General features: G+C 37.4%; 1 protein-coding gene across 5 annotated transcripts in view; it reads right to left on the bottom strand.

Annotated features, from left to right (window-relative positions):
* MYO3A (myosin IIIA) overlaps positions 1-14,638 on the bottom strand; it is a 239,889-nt gene that overhangs the window by 101,062 nt on the left and 124,189 nt on the right. For all 5 annotated transcript variants that reach the window (XM_077896753.1, XM_077896752.1, XM_077896751.1 and 2 more), the window contains 2 exons: positions 10,515-10,613; positions 10,312-10,426 (listed from right to left, as the gene is read on the bottom strand). In XM_077896753.1, coding sequence (XP_077752879.1) covers positions 10,312-10,426; positions 10,515-10,613 — 214 coding nt within the window. The remainder of the gene's footprint in view (positions 1-10,311; positions 10,427-10,514; positions 10,614-14,638) is intronic.

Raw genomic sequence — 14,638 nt, forward strand, 5'->3', positions numbered from 1 at the left:
TCTATGTCTTCCTCTGTGAGATTTCTCTTCATGTCTTTTGCCCATTTCATGATTGGATTGTTTGTTCTTTGGTGTTGAGTTTAATAAGTTCTTTATAAATCTCGGAAACTAGCCCTTTATCTGATACGTCATTTGCAAATATCTTCTCCCATTCTGTAGGTTGTCTTTTAGTTTTGTTGACTGTATCCTTTGCTGTGCAAAAGCTTCTTATCTTGATGAAGTCCCAATACTTCATTTTTGCTTTTCTTTCTTTTGCCTTCGTGGATGTATCTTGCAAGAAGTTACTGTGGCTGAGTTCAAAAAGGGCGTTGCCTGTGTTCTCCTCTAGGATTTTGATGGAATCTTGTCTCACATTTAGATCTTTCATCCATTTTGAGTTTATCTTTGTGTATGGTGCAAGAGAGTGGTCTAGTTTCATTCTTCTGGATGTGGATGTCCAATTTTCCCAGCACCATTTATTGAAGAGACTGTCTTACTTCCAGTGGATAGTCTTTCCTCCTTTGTCGAATATTAGTTGACCATAAAGTTGAGGGTCCACTTCTGGGTTCTCTATTCTGTCCCATTGATCTATGTGTCTGTTTTTGTGCCAGTACCACACTGTCTTGATGACCACAGCTTTGTAGTACAACCTGAAATCTGGCATTGTGATGCCCCCAGATATGGTTTTCTTTTTTGAAATTCCCCTGGCTATTCGGGGTCTTTTCTGATTCCACACAAATCTTAAAATAATTTGTTCTAATTCTCTGAAGAAAGTCCATGGTATTTTGATAGGGATTGCATTAAACGTGTAAATTGCCCTGGGTAACATTGACACTTTCACAATATTAATTTTGCCAATCCATGAGCATGGAATATTTTCCCATCTCTTTGTGTCTTCCTCAATTTCTTTCAGAAGTGTTCTATAGTTTTTAGGGTTTTGATCCTTTACCTCTTTGGTTAGGTTTATTCCTAGGTATCTTATGCTTTTGGGTGCAATTGTAAATGGGATTGACTCCTTAATTTCTCTTTCTTCAGTCTCATTGTTATTGTATAGAAATGCCACTGACTTCTGGGCATTGATTTTGTATCCTGTCACACTGCTGAATTGCTGTATGAGTTCTAGCAATCTTGGGGTGCAGGCTTTGGGGTTTTCTATGTAGAGTATCATGTCATCAGCGAAGAGGGAGAGTTTGACTTCTTTGCCAATTCGAATGCCTTTAATGTCTTTTTGTTGCCTGATTGCTGAGGCTAGGACTTCCAGTACTATGTTGAATAGCAGTGGTGAGAGTGGACATCCCTGTCTTGTTCCTGATCTTAGGGGAAAGGCTCCCAGTGCTTCCCCATTGAGAATGATATTTGCTGTGGGCTTTTCGTAGATGGCTTTTAAGATGTTGAGGAATGTTCCCTCTATCCCTACACTCTGAAGAGTTTTGATCAGGAATGGATGCTGTATTTTGTAAAATGCTTTCTCTGCATCTGTTGAGAGGATCATATAGTTCTTGTTTTTTCTCTTGTTGATATAATGAATCACATTATTGTTTTACGAGTGTTAAACCAGCCTTGCATCCCGGGAAAAAATTCTACTTGGTCATGGTGAATAATCTTCTTGATTGTTTTATGAGTATTGAACCAGCCTTGCATCCCAGGGATAAATCCTACGTGGTAATGGTGAATAATCTTCTTAATGTACTATTGTATCCTATTGACTAGTATCTTGTTGAGAATTTTTGCATCCATGTTCATCAGGGATATTGGTCTATAATTCTCCTTATAACGTTTGGTAGAATTCTCCAGGGAAGCCATCTGGCCCTGGACTTTTGTGTCTTGGGAGGTTTTTGATGACTGCTTCAATTTCCTCCCTGGTTACTGGCATGTTCAGATTTTCTATTTATCCAGTTTCGGTTTTGGTAGTTTGTGGTTTTCCAGAAATATGTCCATTTCTTCTAGATTGCCTAATTTATTGGCATATAGCTGTTCATAATATGTTTTTAAAATCGTTTGTATTTCCTTAGTGTTGGTAGTTATCTCTCCTTTATCATTCATGGTTTTATTAATTTGAGTCTTCTCTTTTTTTTAATAAGGCTGGCTAATGGTTTATCTATCTTATTAATTCTTTCAAAGAACCAACTCCTGGTTCTGTTGATCTGTTCCACAGTTCTTCTGGTCTCGATTTCGTTGAGTTCTGCTCGAATCTTTATTAACTCTCTTCTTCTGCTGGGTGTAGGATCTATTTGCTGTTTTTTCTCTAGCTCCTTTAGGTGTAAGGTTAGCTTTTGTATTTGAATTCTTTCCAGTTTTTGGATGGATGCTTGTATTGCGATGTATTTCCTCTTCAGGACTGCTTTTGCTGTATCCCAAAGGTTTTGAATGGTTGTATCTTCATTCTCATTAGTTTCCATGAATCTTTTGAATTCTTCCTTAATTTCCTGGTTGGCCCTTTCATCTTTTAGCAGGATGGTCCTTAATCTCCACGTGTTTGAAGTCCTTCCAAACTTCTTGTGATTTAGTTCTAGTTTCAAGGCATTATGATCTGAGAATACGCAGGGGACGATCCCAATCTTTTGGTATCGGTTCAGACCCAATTTGTGACCCAGTATGTGGTCTATTCTGGAGAAAGTTCCATGTGCACTTGAGAAGAATGTGTATTCAGTTGCGTTTGGATGTACAGTTCTGTAGATATCTGTGAAATCCATCTGGTCCAGTGTATCATTTAAAGTTCTTGTTTCTTTGGAGATGTTGTGCTTAGAAGACCTATCGAGTGTAGAAAGCGCTAGATTGAAGTCAGCAAGTGTATTATTATCTAAGTATGTCTTAATTTTGGTTATTGATTGATATATTTGGCAGCTACCACATTCGGGGCATATATATTGAGGATTGTTAAGTCCTCTTGTTGGATAGATCCTTTAAGTATGAGATAGTGTCCCTCTTCATCTCTCACTGCAGTCTTCGGGGTAAATTTTAGTTTATCTGATATAAGGATGGCTACCCCTGCTTTCTTTTGAGGACCATTCGAATGGTAAATCGTTCTCCAACCTTTTATTTTCAGGCTGTAGGTGTCCTTCTGTCTAAAATGAGTCTCTTGTAGACAGCAAATAGATGGGTCCTGCTTTTTTATCCAGTCTGACACCCTGCGGCTTTTGATGGGGTCATTAAGCCCATTCACGTTCAGAGTTACTATTGAAAGATATGAGTTTAGTGTCATCATGATACCTATTCAGTCCCTCTTTTTGTGGATTGTTTCATTGGACTTCTTCTTAAAGGGGAATTTTAAGAGTCCCCCTTAAAATTTCTTGCAGAGCTGGTTTGGAGGTCACATATTCTTTCAGTTCCTGCCTGTCTTGGAAGGTCTTTATCTCTCCTTCTATTCTGAATGAGAGCCTTGCTGGATAAAGTATTCTTGGCTGCATGTTTTTCTCATTTAGGACCCTGAATATATCCTGCCAGCCCTTTCTGGCCTGCCAGGTCTCTGGGGAGAGGTCTGCTGTTAATCTGATATTTCTCCCCATATATGTTAGGGATCTCTTGTCTCTTGCTGCTTTAAGGATCTTCTCTTTATCTTTGGAATTTGCAAGCTTCACTATTAAATATCAAGGTGTTGAACAGTTTTTACTGATTTTAGGGGGGAGATCTCTCTATTTCATGGATCTGAATGCCTGTTTCCTCTCCCAGATTAGGAAAGTTTTCAGCTATGATTTGTTCAAATATGTATTTGAACCTCTATATTCTGGACCTCTGTCACTTTTGGCACCCTCGGGAACCCCAATTAAACGTAGATTTTTCTTCCTCAGGCTGTCACTTATTTCCCTTAATCTATCCTCATGATCTTTTGTTTGTCTCTTTTTTCCTCAGTTTCCCTCTTTGCCATCCATTTGTCTTCTATGTCATTCTTCTATGTCACTCACTCTTCTATGTCATTAGGATGTCTAGTTTTGATTGCATCTCATTTAATTGATTTTTTTTCATTTAATTGATTTTTATTTTCTGCCTGATTAGCTCTAAATTCTGCCATCATGAAGTCTCTTGAGTCCTTTATGCTTTTTTCTAGAGCCATCAGTAGCTTTATAATAGTGTTCTGAATTGGCTTTCTGACATTGAATTGTAATCCAAATTTTGTAACTCTGTGGGAGAGAGGACTGTTCCTGATTCTTTCTTTTGAGGTGAGGTTTTCCTTCTAGTCATTTTGCTCAGTGTAGAGTGGCCAAAAACAAGTTGTATTGGGAAAAGGAGAAAAAGAGAGAAGAGAAAGAAGAAAAGAAAAAGAAAAAAAAGAAAAAAAAAGAGAAGAAAAGAAAAGAAAAAAAGGGGGGGGGGAAGCAAACAGAAATCAAAAAACAAAAAACAAAAAACCAAGGGGGAGTATCCTCTGATTCTATATACTGTAAATCCCTCGACTTCTCCTGGAACTTTCCAGTGCTGCTTGGTCAATATTGTTTTTCCCCTGTGCGTCTAGCTGGTCTTCTGGGGGAGGGGCCTGCTGTGCTGATTTTTAGGTGTTAGCACTTGGGGGAGCTGCTCAGCCCCTGCCTGGTGCAGGGCTCAGTGGGGGTTGTTTACCCCGTGAGGCCGCAGGAGGAACAGCCCCAGTGGCTGCGGCCAGCTCTGGAGCCCTAGAGTCAGCTCCCGCAGTAACTACAGAGCTCTCAGCCTGCAGGGGCCTGGATGCTACGGGGGTGGGGCCACTGATCTGCTCAGCTCGGGGCAGGAGTGTCCTTGCGGTCCTGGGCCCTCTGGGCCTCTGCCTGTCCCGGGGGGAGGCCGGATCCTGGGCTGTGCTCCTGGCCTGCGCTGTTGGATTCGCGCTCCTGGCCGTGCAGGCCCCTCCCCGCAGAGCCACCGGCCGAGCCCCTCCGAGCTGCTCCCGGGTCCAGCCGTGCGTGCTGCAGTCCTTTAGGGAGCTCAGCTGCGGGGTGTGGTGCACTCTCCCCAGGGCGCAGGTGCTCTGTTAGTGTTCCTGGGAGCCTGACGGCATCCCCGCCCCTCTTGGGATCCTGCTCTAACTCCCCCTTGGATGCCTTTTGTTTCTTTATTTCTTTTTTTCCCGTCTTCCTACCTTGATAGAAGCGTGAACTCTTCTCACTGTAGCATTCTAGCTGTTCTCTCTTTAAATCTCAGGCCGAATTTGTAGATTTTCAGGATTTTTTGAAGGTTATCTAGATAATTTGGTGGGGACAGGTGACCTGGGGACCCTACTCTTCTGCCATCTTGCCCCGTCCCTCTCTTAACTCAAATTTTTAAAGACCACTGTTGCCCAATCTTCTCAGATGATAGGAATAAGTCGGGGTGCTTATAAAAGTTCCCAGATGAATATGTCTCTTCCTTGGATATTCCTATATCCAGGTCTGGATAGGACCCAAGTATGTTTCCAGGTGTCTTATGTCTACAGAGAGACTGAGAACTAATTTTAACTCTGATTTAAACTTTTTAAAAAAGATTTATTTTTGAGAGAGACCATGTGCACAAGTGTGCGTGCATGAGTAGGGGAGGAACAGAGGAGAGGAAGAGGTAGAAAATCTCAGACTCAGTGGTACTGAGTGGTGGAGCTGGATGCAAGACTGGATCCCAGGACTCTGAGATCATGACCTGAGATGAAACCAAGAGTCACTGACTGAGCCACCCAAGCACCCCTCTGATTTAACATTTCTAGGCAAAGAAAAAAGATTAAAAAGTTCACTGATAAGCCTTTAATATACAAATCTGATAAAGATATAAAAGAAAACGAAAACAATAGATAAATTCCATTGTTATATATATAGATGCAAAAATTCTAAATAAAACACCAAGACATGGAATCCAGAAATCTGCCAAAAGAGAAGTACTATTTGATTACATTAGATTTATTCCAGAAATGTAAGGACATTTACATATTACAGAAGTCTATCAACATAATAAGTGATATCAACAAGCTGCTAGAGAAAAATATGATTATGTCAATTGATGATAAAAAGACATTTGATAAAATTCTGCAGGATTCCTAATAACTGCCCTATGCAAAGCAATAATAAAAGGAAATTATTGTGATAAATGCTCTTTATCAGAAATAAGAGCAAAACACTAAAACCATTTTATTTAAAATCAGAAAGGCGAGAAGGAGGCAAGTTATAATCATTAGTAAATAATACTGACTTACACTCTAAGTCCTAGATGCTCTAAGTACACAAAAGAATAAAATATATAACAGGAAAGAAGTATAAAACTATTCTTTTTGCTGATGACAAGATTATATATTTACAAAAGTCTACTAGCAGAAAAAAATATTTAGAATGGCACCAAAAACCATGACCTGGTTAGAAAAAAAACTAAAAATAAAGCTTAAGTTCCAGATAAATAAGACTATAAATTGTTAGAAACCAAAGCAACATCTAAACAAATGGAAAAGCATGTCATGATCTGGAATGAGAAGACATAAATAACATCATAAAAATGACAATGCCCCAAAAGTTAATATATAAATTTAATATAATTCTCCTTAGAATTTCAGCTGGGGGTTTGAGAATCAAATAGGTTGATCTTAAAGTTTATATGGAAAAACAAATGCCAGACAATAGCTAAGGCAGGTATTGAAAAGAAGAAACTGAAACATGCCTTTCTTGGTAGGTATGCCTTTCTAAAAATATAGTATCGAACCACCATAATCAAGTCAACAGAATATTGATAGCGAGACAGAAACATAGACTGGTGGATAAAACAGAGACTCAGAAAGAGATTCCATGCTATATAAGACTTTAATATATAAGAAGTCAATCCAGTAGGCAAAGGGTATAGTCTTGAAGTGAGGCATGACTGGCTCTCCATAGGGAAGAAAATTAAAATGATGCCCCATTTGGCATTATGTAAAAAATAAATTAGAAATGGATTAAATAAATTAATACATTAAATATAGTTTTTAAAACTTTTAAAAAAATCTAGGAGACTACATGTATAATTCAGACAAAGGGGAGAATTTTCAAACCAAGACTAGAACCCAGATATTATTAAACTTGTCTGAATATACGAAAATTAAAACCCCATTTTTATATGATAAAAGATATGATAAAAAGTAAGTATGTCACAGGGGTGCCCAGGTGGCTCAGTCAGTTAAGGTCTGACTCTTGGTTTCAGCTCAGGACATGATCCTGATCAGGGTTGTGAGATCGAGCCCTGTGTTGAGCAGTGCAGAGTCTGCTTGCGATTCTCTTTCTCCCTCTCCCTTTGCCCCCCTCCCCGCTTGGGTGCACACACTCCCCCATATAAATAAATAAATACATATCTTTAAAAAAAAAGTAAGTATGTCATGGACAAGCCATACAACTAAAAATCTATTTATAATACAAATGATAAAAAATATGTCTATAATGTTCAATGAGAACTTACAGATTGACATAAAACAGAAATGGCTCAATAAAAAGGGCAACATACATAAATATGCTATTCATAAAAAAAAACAAACTTAAGTAGCCAGCAAACAAATGGAAAGATATTCAGATTCACTATTAATCAGGGATATGAAAACTCAAAATGAGGTACTTATACCCATAGATTAACAAATATTTTAAAAACTACAACACATGGCAGAGAGGGTGATGGGGTGGGTACTTACACATTGCTGGGTGGAAATATGAAGTGTTTCATAGTTGTTAGAAGGCAGTGTTGCAATTCATATTCAAATTTAAAATACACACACCCTTTGACCCAGCAATCTCACCACTAGGGATATTTCCATAGAAATAAAAGCACCAGGAAATAAAGGCATATTTTGGCTTTGCTCAGAATGACAAAGATCTGGAAACATTAAGAATTGTATGCCTCCTCAATCTGAATAGCAGAATAAATTATGGTGGTACATACCATGGGATACTATGTTGCCTTTAAGAGAAATGATTTAGTGCTAGATGACTAGATGACTTGAAGGGATTTCTGCAGGGTATCGCCGAGTGAGAGAAACCAGGCATAGAAAAGTGTGTGTAATATAATGCCATATTAATAAATAATGCCATATTATAAAGCATATAATGCCATATTAATAAATATGGCATATTAATATAATGCCATATTAATAAAACAATGACCATCCCTCTCAGAGTTGTGTACATGTACGTGTATGTGTACACATGTGTATGCTGTGTCTACAGAGAGCGTTTTATGAGCAGGGAGACAAATAGGAAATAATGGAGTATATATACTGAGTTGTTAACATCCACTTGCTGGGGAAAGAGAAAGAGAGCAGATATCGATGGAAGGAGTGAAATGGGAAAGTTTCAAAAGCCTGCACTGGAAAGTGAGAAGCTTATCCTCAAATTCGCATAGAAATTCCAGAGACCCGGGATCCCTGGGTGGCGCAGCGGTTTGGCGCCTGCCTTTGGCCCAGGGCGCGATCCTGGAGACCCGGGATCGAATCCCACATCGGGCTCCCGGTGCATGGAGCCTGCTTCTCCCTCGGCCTGTGTCTCTGCCTCTCTCTCTCTCTCTGTCTCTCTCTGTGACTATCATAAATAAATAAAAATTAAAAAAAAAAAAAAAAAAAAAGAAATTCCAGAGACCCAAAACAATTTTGCAAAAGAAGAACAAAGTTGGAGGAATCATACTGACCAATTTCAAAACATATTACAAAGCCACAGTAATCAAGACAACATGGTACTAGCATAAACACAGAGAAGTCATTATAATAGAATTGAGAGTTCAGAAATAAATCTCTACATTTATACATTTATGGTCAACCAATTTTCAACAAGGAGGCCAAAACCAATCAATGGGGATGGAAGAGTCTGTAACAAGTGGTTGTGGTTGTGTTTTCTATGAGCAAAAGAAGCTACCTCAGAGGTAAAAATTAACTCAAAGAGGAACAGCGATCTATATGTAAGAGTGAAAACTATACAACTCTTTGAAGAAAACTAAGGCATAAATCTCTGTGACTTTGGATTAGACAAGAGTTTCTTATCTGACACCAAAATCACAAGCAACAAAATAAAAAAGAGGTAAATCAGACATCATAAAAATTAAAAATGTGTACAATTCAAAGGACACTCAAGAAAGGAAAAAGAATAAATGGGAGAAGATTTTCGCAAATAATGTATCTGGTAAGGGATTTGTATTTACAACATAAATAATTCTTTCAACTCAATAATGAAACACAACCCCCATTTTTTAAAAAAGGTAAAGGATGTAAATAGATATTTCTTCAAAAAAGATATATAGATGACCATTAAGTATATATAAAGAAGTTTAAGGTCATAAGCCATTAGGGAAACACAAATCAAAACCACAGTGAGATACATTTACACACTAGGATGGCTCTCATAAAAAAGACAGATGACATTAAGGGATTAAGGGTTGGGGAAGATATGGAGAAATTGGAACCTACATACACTGCTGGTTAAATGAGTGTAAAACAGTGCAGGTACTTTGGCAAACAGTCTAGGAGTTCCTCAAAAGGTTAAACAGTGTTACCCAATGATCCAGTAGTTCTGCTCCTAGTTATATATCAAGGAGAAATGAACACTTATGTCCACGCAAAAAAATTATACATGAATATTCATAGCAGCATTATTCATAATAGCCGCCAAATGGAAACAACCCAAATGTCTACCAACTGATGAATGGATAAATAACATGAGGTATATCCACAAAATGAAATACTATTCAACAATGAAAAGTACTAAAGTACTGATAGATGCTACAATATCAAAACATTAGTATGTGGAAGGAGAGAAGCCAGCCACAAAGGATGACACATTGCATCACTCTGTTCATGGAACTGTCCAGAATTAAAAGACCTATGGTGATAGAAAGCAGAGATTGGGTAGGAATGAAGAGGAACTCCTACTAATTGCTAGCATGTTTCTTTTGAGGGTGACACCTTAGAGCATGAAGATATTCTAAAAATGATTATGGTGATGGATGCACAACTCTGGGAATAAACTAAAAGTCATTAAAATGTACACTTAACATGGCTGACTTGTATGGTATGTAAATGACATCTTAATAAAGCTGTATTAAAAAACTGCACTAAAAAAAGACTGCACTAAGAAACAATGTCATATGCTCCCATTTATGCATTTATGTAAAATGTTAAATATATGTGGGAGATGCAAATATAAGTGAAAGGATAAGAACAAAACCAAATTCAATTATATGTCAAGACCACTGTTTCTTTTTGTATAAATATTGTAACATTCTAGTAAATAATAAATGTTCTTGTTACTTCATAAGGTTGTTTCAGTAATTAAAAGGATAATTCACATAAAACACTTGGCATGACACCGGGCATAGATTAATCACTCAATAAATGCCAATTCTTACCATTAGTAATGACAAAAAGATACTTCCTAAAGAGGTTCAAATGTCTTTCATACTTACCTCCATTGTAAAACCTATGACTTTGAAACATTGCTCAATTAATTCATATTGGGATTTATAAAAACTATTATTCATCATGTCCTGTACTGTTCTGAGGTGGTCATTTTGTAGGTATCTGAAAAAAATAGGAAAAGATGGGTCAAAATCTAAAGTTCAATGGAAAGTGAAAATATTACTTATAAAAGTACCATCTGCCAGGTTACCTGGGAGGCTTATTTTCAGGCAATCTGTAATGGGCTAGTTTCTTCTTTTCAGCTAATCCAGCATAGATGTAGTAAAAAATATGAAAATTTTTTTCTCCGCTGAAAAAATAAGATATTTTCATAAGATGATTAGTAAGGATATTTACTAATTGTTAAAATTACCTGGCAATATAATTATCAGAACAACAACTATGAGTGCTACCGTGGGGCTCCCAGAGTACTGGACTTTGGCTTTTTATTGTTGTTATTATTTTCAACAACCACTGTCATTAAATTCCAGACACTGCTCAGCACTTTATATGAATCATTCAATGCACATTTGTGAGTGATGACCAGGCATTGTTCTAGATACTGGAAATGTAGCAAGAGTAAAACAGTCAACAACTCTAAACTCTTGGGTTTTACATGCCAGTGGGAGCAGAGAGAAAAAGAAACATTTTTATGATGATACACCAGATGGTCAGAAGTGCTATATTATCTCATTTACCTGCCACTGACACTCTAGTTACTCATAGGATTCCAAGGCTTAGAGGTGGTACCATTCTCCCCTCGGGTCACAGTTGATGGCTAAACTGGTTTTAAACCAGGGCTGTGTAACTCTGAAGCCTGAATCTTTAACCACCTTGTTAACTGCCTTTCAGGGGCTCAGTTTTCTCTCTTGCATGAGAAATCTTTCTCTGTAGCCCATGTATAAACAACATTCCCCAGATTCTGCAATAAATCAAATAAGGGGGTAATAGCAACAATGTATGCTTATGCATACATGTAATAAATATACATGTTTATATATGCTGTGTATGCTTATATGTGATCAAATCAACAATAGCAATGATACAAGGGACTGGAGAGTGAAATTAGGGTTATTTTGTTATTATAAAGTGCTGACTATAGTGTTATTTGAAGGTAGATTAGTAGTAAACATGCATTGAAAACTCTAAGGCAACCATTAAGAAAGTGAAAAAAGAAGTATCACTGAAATATGCTAAGAAAGGAGGGAAAGTGGAATTATAGAGAAAGCTCAATTAAAACCACAAAAAGAGGGGGAGACCAAAATAGGAAGAAAGAACATGGGCAACAATTAGAAAACAGTAACAAATACAGATATTAATCCAAATGTATCAGTAATCACTTTGAATATCAGTGGTCTAATTACAAGACAATTAAAAGACAAAAATTGTCAGAAAGATTTAAAAAACAAGATCTCTACTTATGTTGTCTGCAAGAAACTCACTTTAAATATAGAGACACATATTGATTAAAAATAAATGGATAAGGGATCCCTGGGTGGCTCAGCGGTTTAGCGTCTGCCTTTGGCCGAGGGCGTGATCCTGGAGACCAGGGATCGAGTCCCACATCGGGCTCCTGCATGGAGCCTGCTTCTCCCTCTGCCTGTGTCTCTGCCTCTCTCTCTCTCTGTGTGTCTTTCATGAATAAATTTTAAAAAATAAATGGATAAAGAAAAATATGCCATGCTAACACTAACCAAAAGAAAGCAGAAGGGGCACCTGGGTGGCTCAGTGGTTGAGTGTCTGTCTTTGGCTCAGGTGGTAATCCCAAGGTCCCGGGATTGAGTCTTGCATCAGGCTCCCCGAGGGGGAGCCAGCTTCTCCTGCCTATGTCTCTGCCTCTCTCTCTGTGTCTCTCATGAATAAATAAGTAAAATCATAAAAAAAAAGAAAAAGAAAGCAGGAACAACTATATTAATTTCATATAGAGCAGACTTCAAGGAAGTTATCAGGGATTAAGAAATGTATTTACATAATGATAAAGGGTTCAATTCTCCAAGAGACATGATAATCCTTAATTTTTATGGGCATAACAGTAGGAGCATGAAACTATGTGAGGCAAAAACTGATAGAACTGCAAAGAGAACTAGAAGAATCTGCTATTATAGCTGGGAACTTCAACACATGTCTCTCAGAAATGGACAGATCCAGCAGGTAGAAAATCAGTAAGGACACAGTTGAACATAACAATATCAATCAATTGGATATAACTGACACCCTCTAGACTAAATCCTCCCAAAATAGCAGAATTCACATTCTTCTTAAGATCATATGGAACATCCACCAGGAGAGACCACATCTTAGGCCACAAAACACACCTTAACAAATTAAAAATAACTGACATATAATTTCTGCTCTTAAACACTAATGGAATAAAATTAGAAATCAGTAACAGAAAGATAACTAGAAAATTTCAAAATATGTGAAGTTTAAACAATGCAGTTCTAAGTAACACATGGGTCAAAAGATAAATATTAAAAGAAATTTTAAAATATTTTAAACTAGATGAGAATGAAATCATAACTTACCAAAATTTGTGGGATATAGTGAAAGTAGTGTTTAGAGGGAAATTTATAGCCTTGAATGACTATATTAAAACGAAGCTCTAAAACCAATCCAAGTTTTTTTTAGAAAACTAGAAAATGAGCAAATTAAATCCAAAGCAAGGAGAAGAAAAGAAATAATATGAAATAGAGCAGAAATCAATGAAATTAGAAGCCAGAAATCAGTAGAGAAAAATCAACAAAACCAAAAGCATTAAAAAAAAAAAATCAATAAGCTTCTAGGTAGGCTAAGGAAAAAAAAGAGGACAAAAATTGCTAATATAAGAAATAACAGAAGAGATATCATTACAGGCCCATGGAAATTAAAAGGATAATAAAAGAATACTACAAGCAACTCCATTCCAGATGAAATGGACCAATTCTCTGAAAGATCCAATTTGCCAAAACTCATACAAGAAGAAATAGAAGAGGCTCAAAATCTATTAAAGAAATTGAATCAATAATTAATAATCTTCCAAAATAGAAAGCTCCAGTCCCACATGGGTTCACTGTTGAATTATGCCAAATATTTTTTTTAATTCTATTTATTCATGAAAGACACACACACAGAGAGAGGCAGAGACACAGGCAGAGGGAGAAGCAGGCTCCATGCAGTGAGCCCGATATGGGACTCGGTCCCAGGACTCCAAGATCATGACCTGAGCTGAAGGGTGACACTCAAGCACTCAAGCACTGAGCCACCCAGGCGTCCCATGCCAAACATTCCATGTAGAATTTATACCAATTCTCTACAGTCTCTTTCAGTAGATGCAAAATGAATATTTAACTTGTTCGATGTGGCCAGCATTATCCTAATACCAAATCAAATAAAGATATCATAAGAAAACTATGGACCAATAGGTCCCATGAACCTAGATGAAAAAATCCTCAACAATACTTTAGCAAATTGAATCCAGCAATGAATAAACAGAATGAAATACCACGACCAAATGGGATCTACCCCAGGTATATATGGCTGTTTCAACATTCAAAAATCAATCCATGTAATCCACCATACCAATAAGCTAGAAAAGAAAAAAACACATGATCGTACCACTAGAAGCAGAAAAAGCATTTGACGAAATCCAACAACCATTCATGACAAAAACTCTCAGTAAAATAGTGATACATGGAACTTCCTCAATTTGGTAGAGAATGTCTATAAAAACTACTTAATGGTGAGAAACAATGTTTTCACACTAAGATCAAGAACAAGGCGAGGATGTCCCTTCTTACCACTTGTTTTCAACAATGTACTGGAAGTCCTAACTCATGCATATAGTTTGAGAGTGGAGAAATAAAACTGTCTTTCTTTACATATGACATTATCATCTATATAGAAAAAACTAAAAAACTGACCAAAAACCTCCTTTTCTTAAGATTTTGTTTATTTATTCATAGACACACACACACAGAGAGAGAGAGAGAGAGAGAGAGGCAAAGAGACAGGCAGAGGGAGAAGCAGGCTCCATACAAGGAGCTTGATGCGGAACTCGATCCCGGGTCTCCATGATCATGCCCTGGGCTGAAGGTGGCGCTAAACCGCTGAGCCACCCAGGCTGCCCCCAAAAACCTCTTTGAACTAATAAGCAATTATAGCAAGTCTGCAGGATACAGGTTAACATATACAAGTCAATCCCACTCAAAATCCTAGCAAGTTATTTTGTGGATACTGACATTCAGATTCTAAAGTTTATATGGAGAAGCAAAAGACCCAGAATAGCCAACATAATATTGAAGGAAAACAAAAAGTTTAAAGGACTGACACTGCCTGATTTCAAGATTTTACATAAAA

Source organism: Canis aureus, chromosome 5 (assembly GCF_053574225.1).
Source record: "Canis aureus isolate CA01 chromosome 5, VMU_Caureus_v.1.0, whole genome shotgun sequence".
Classification (NCBI taxonomy): Eukaryota; Metazoa; Chordata; class Mammalia; order Carnivora; family Canidae; genus Canis; species Canis aureus.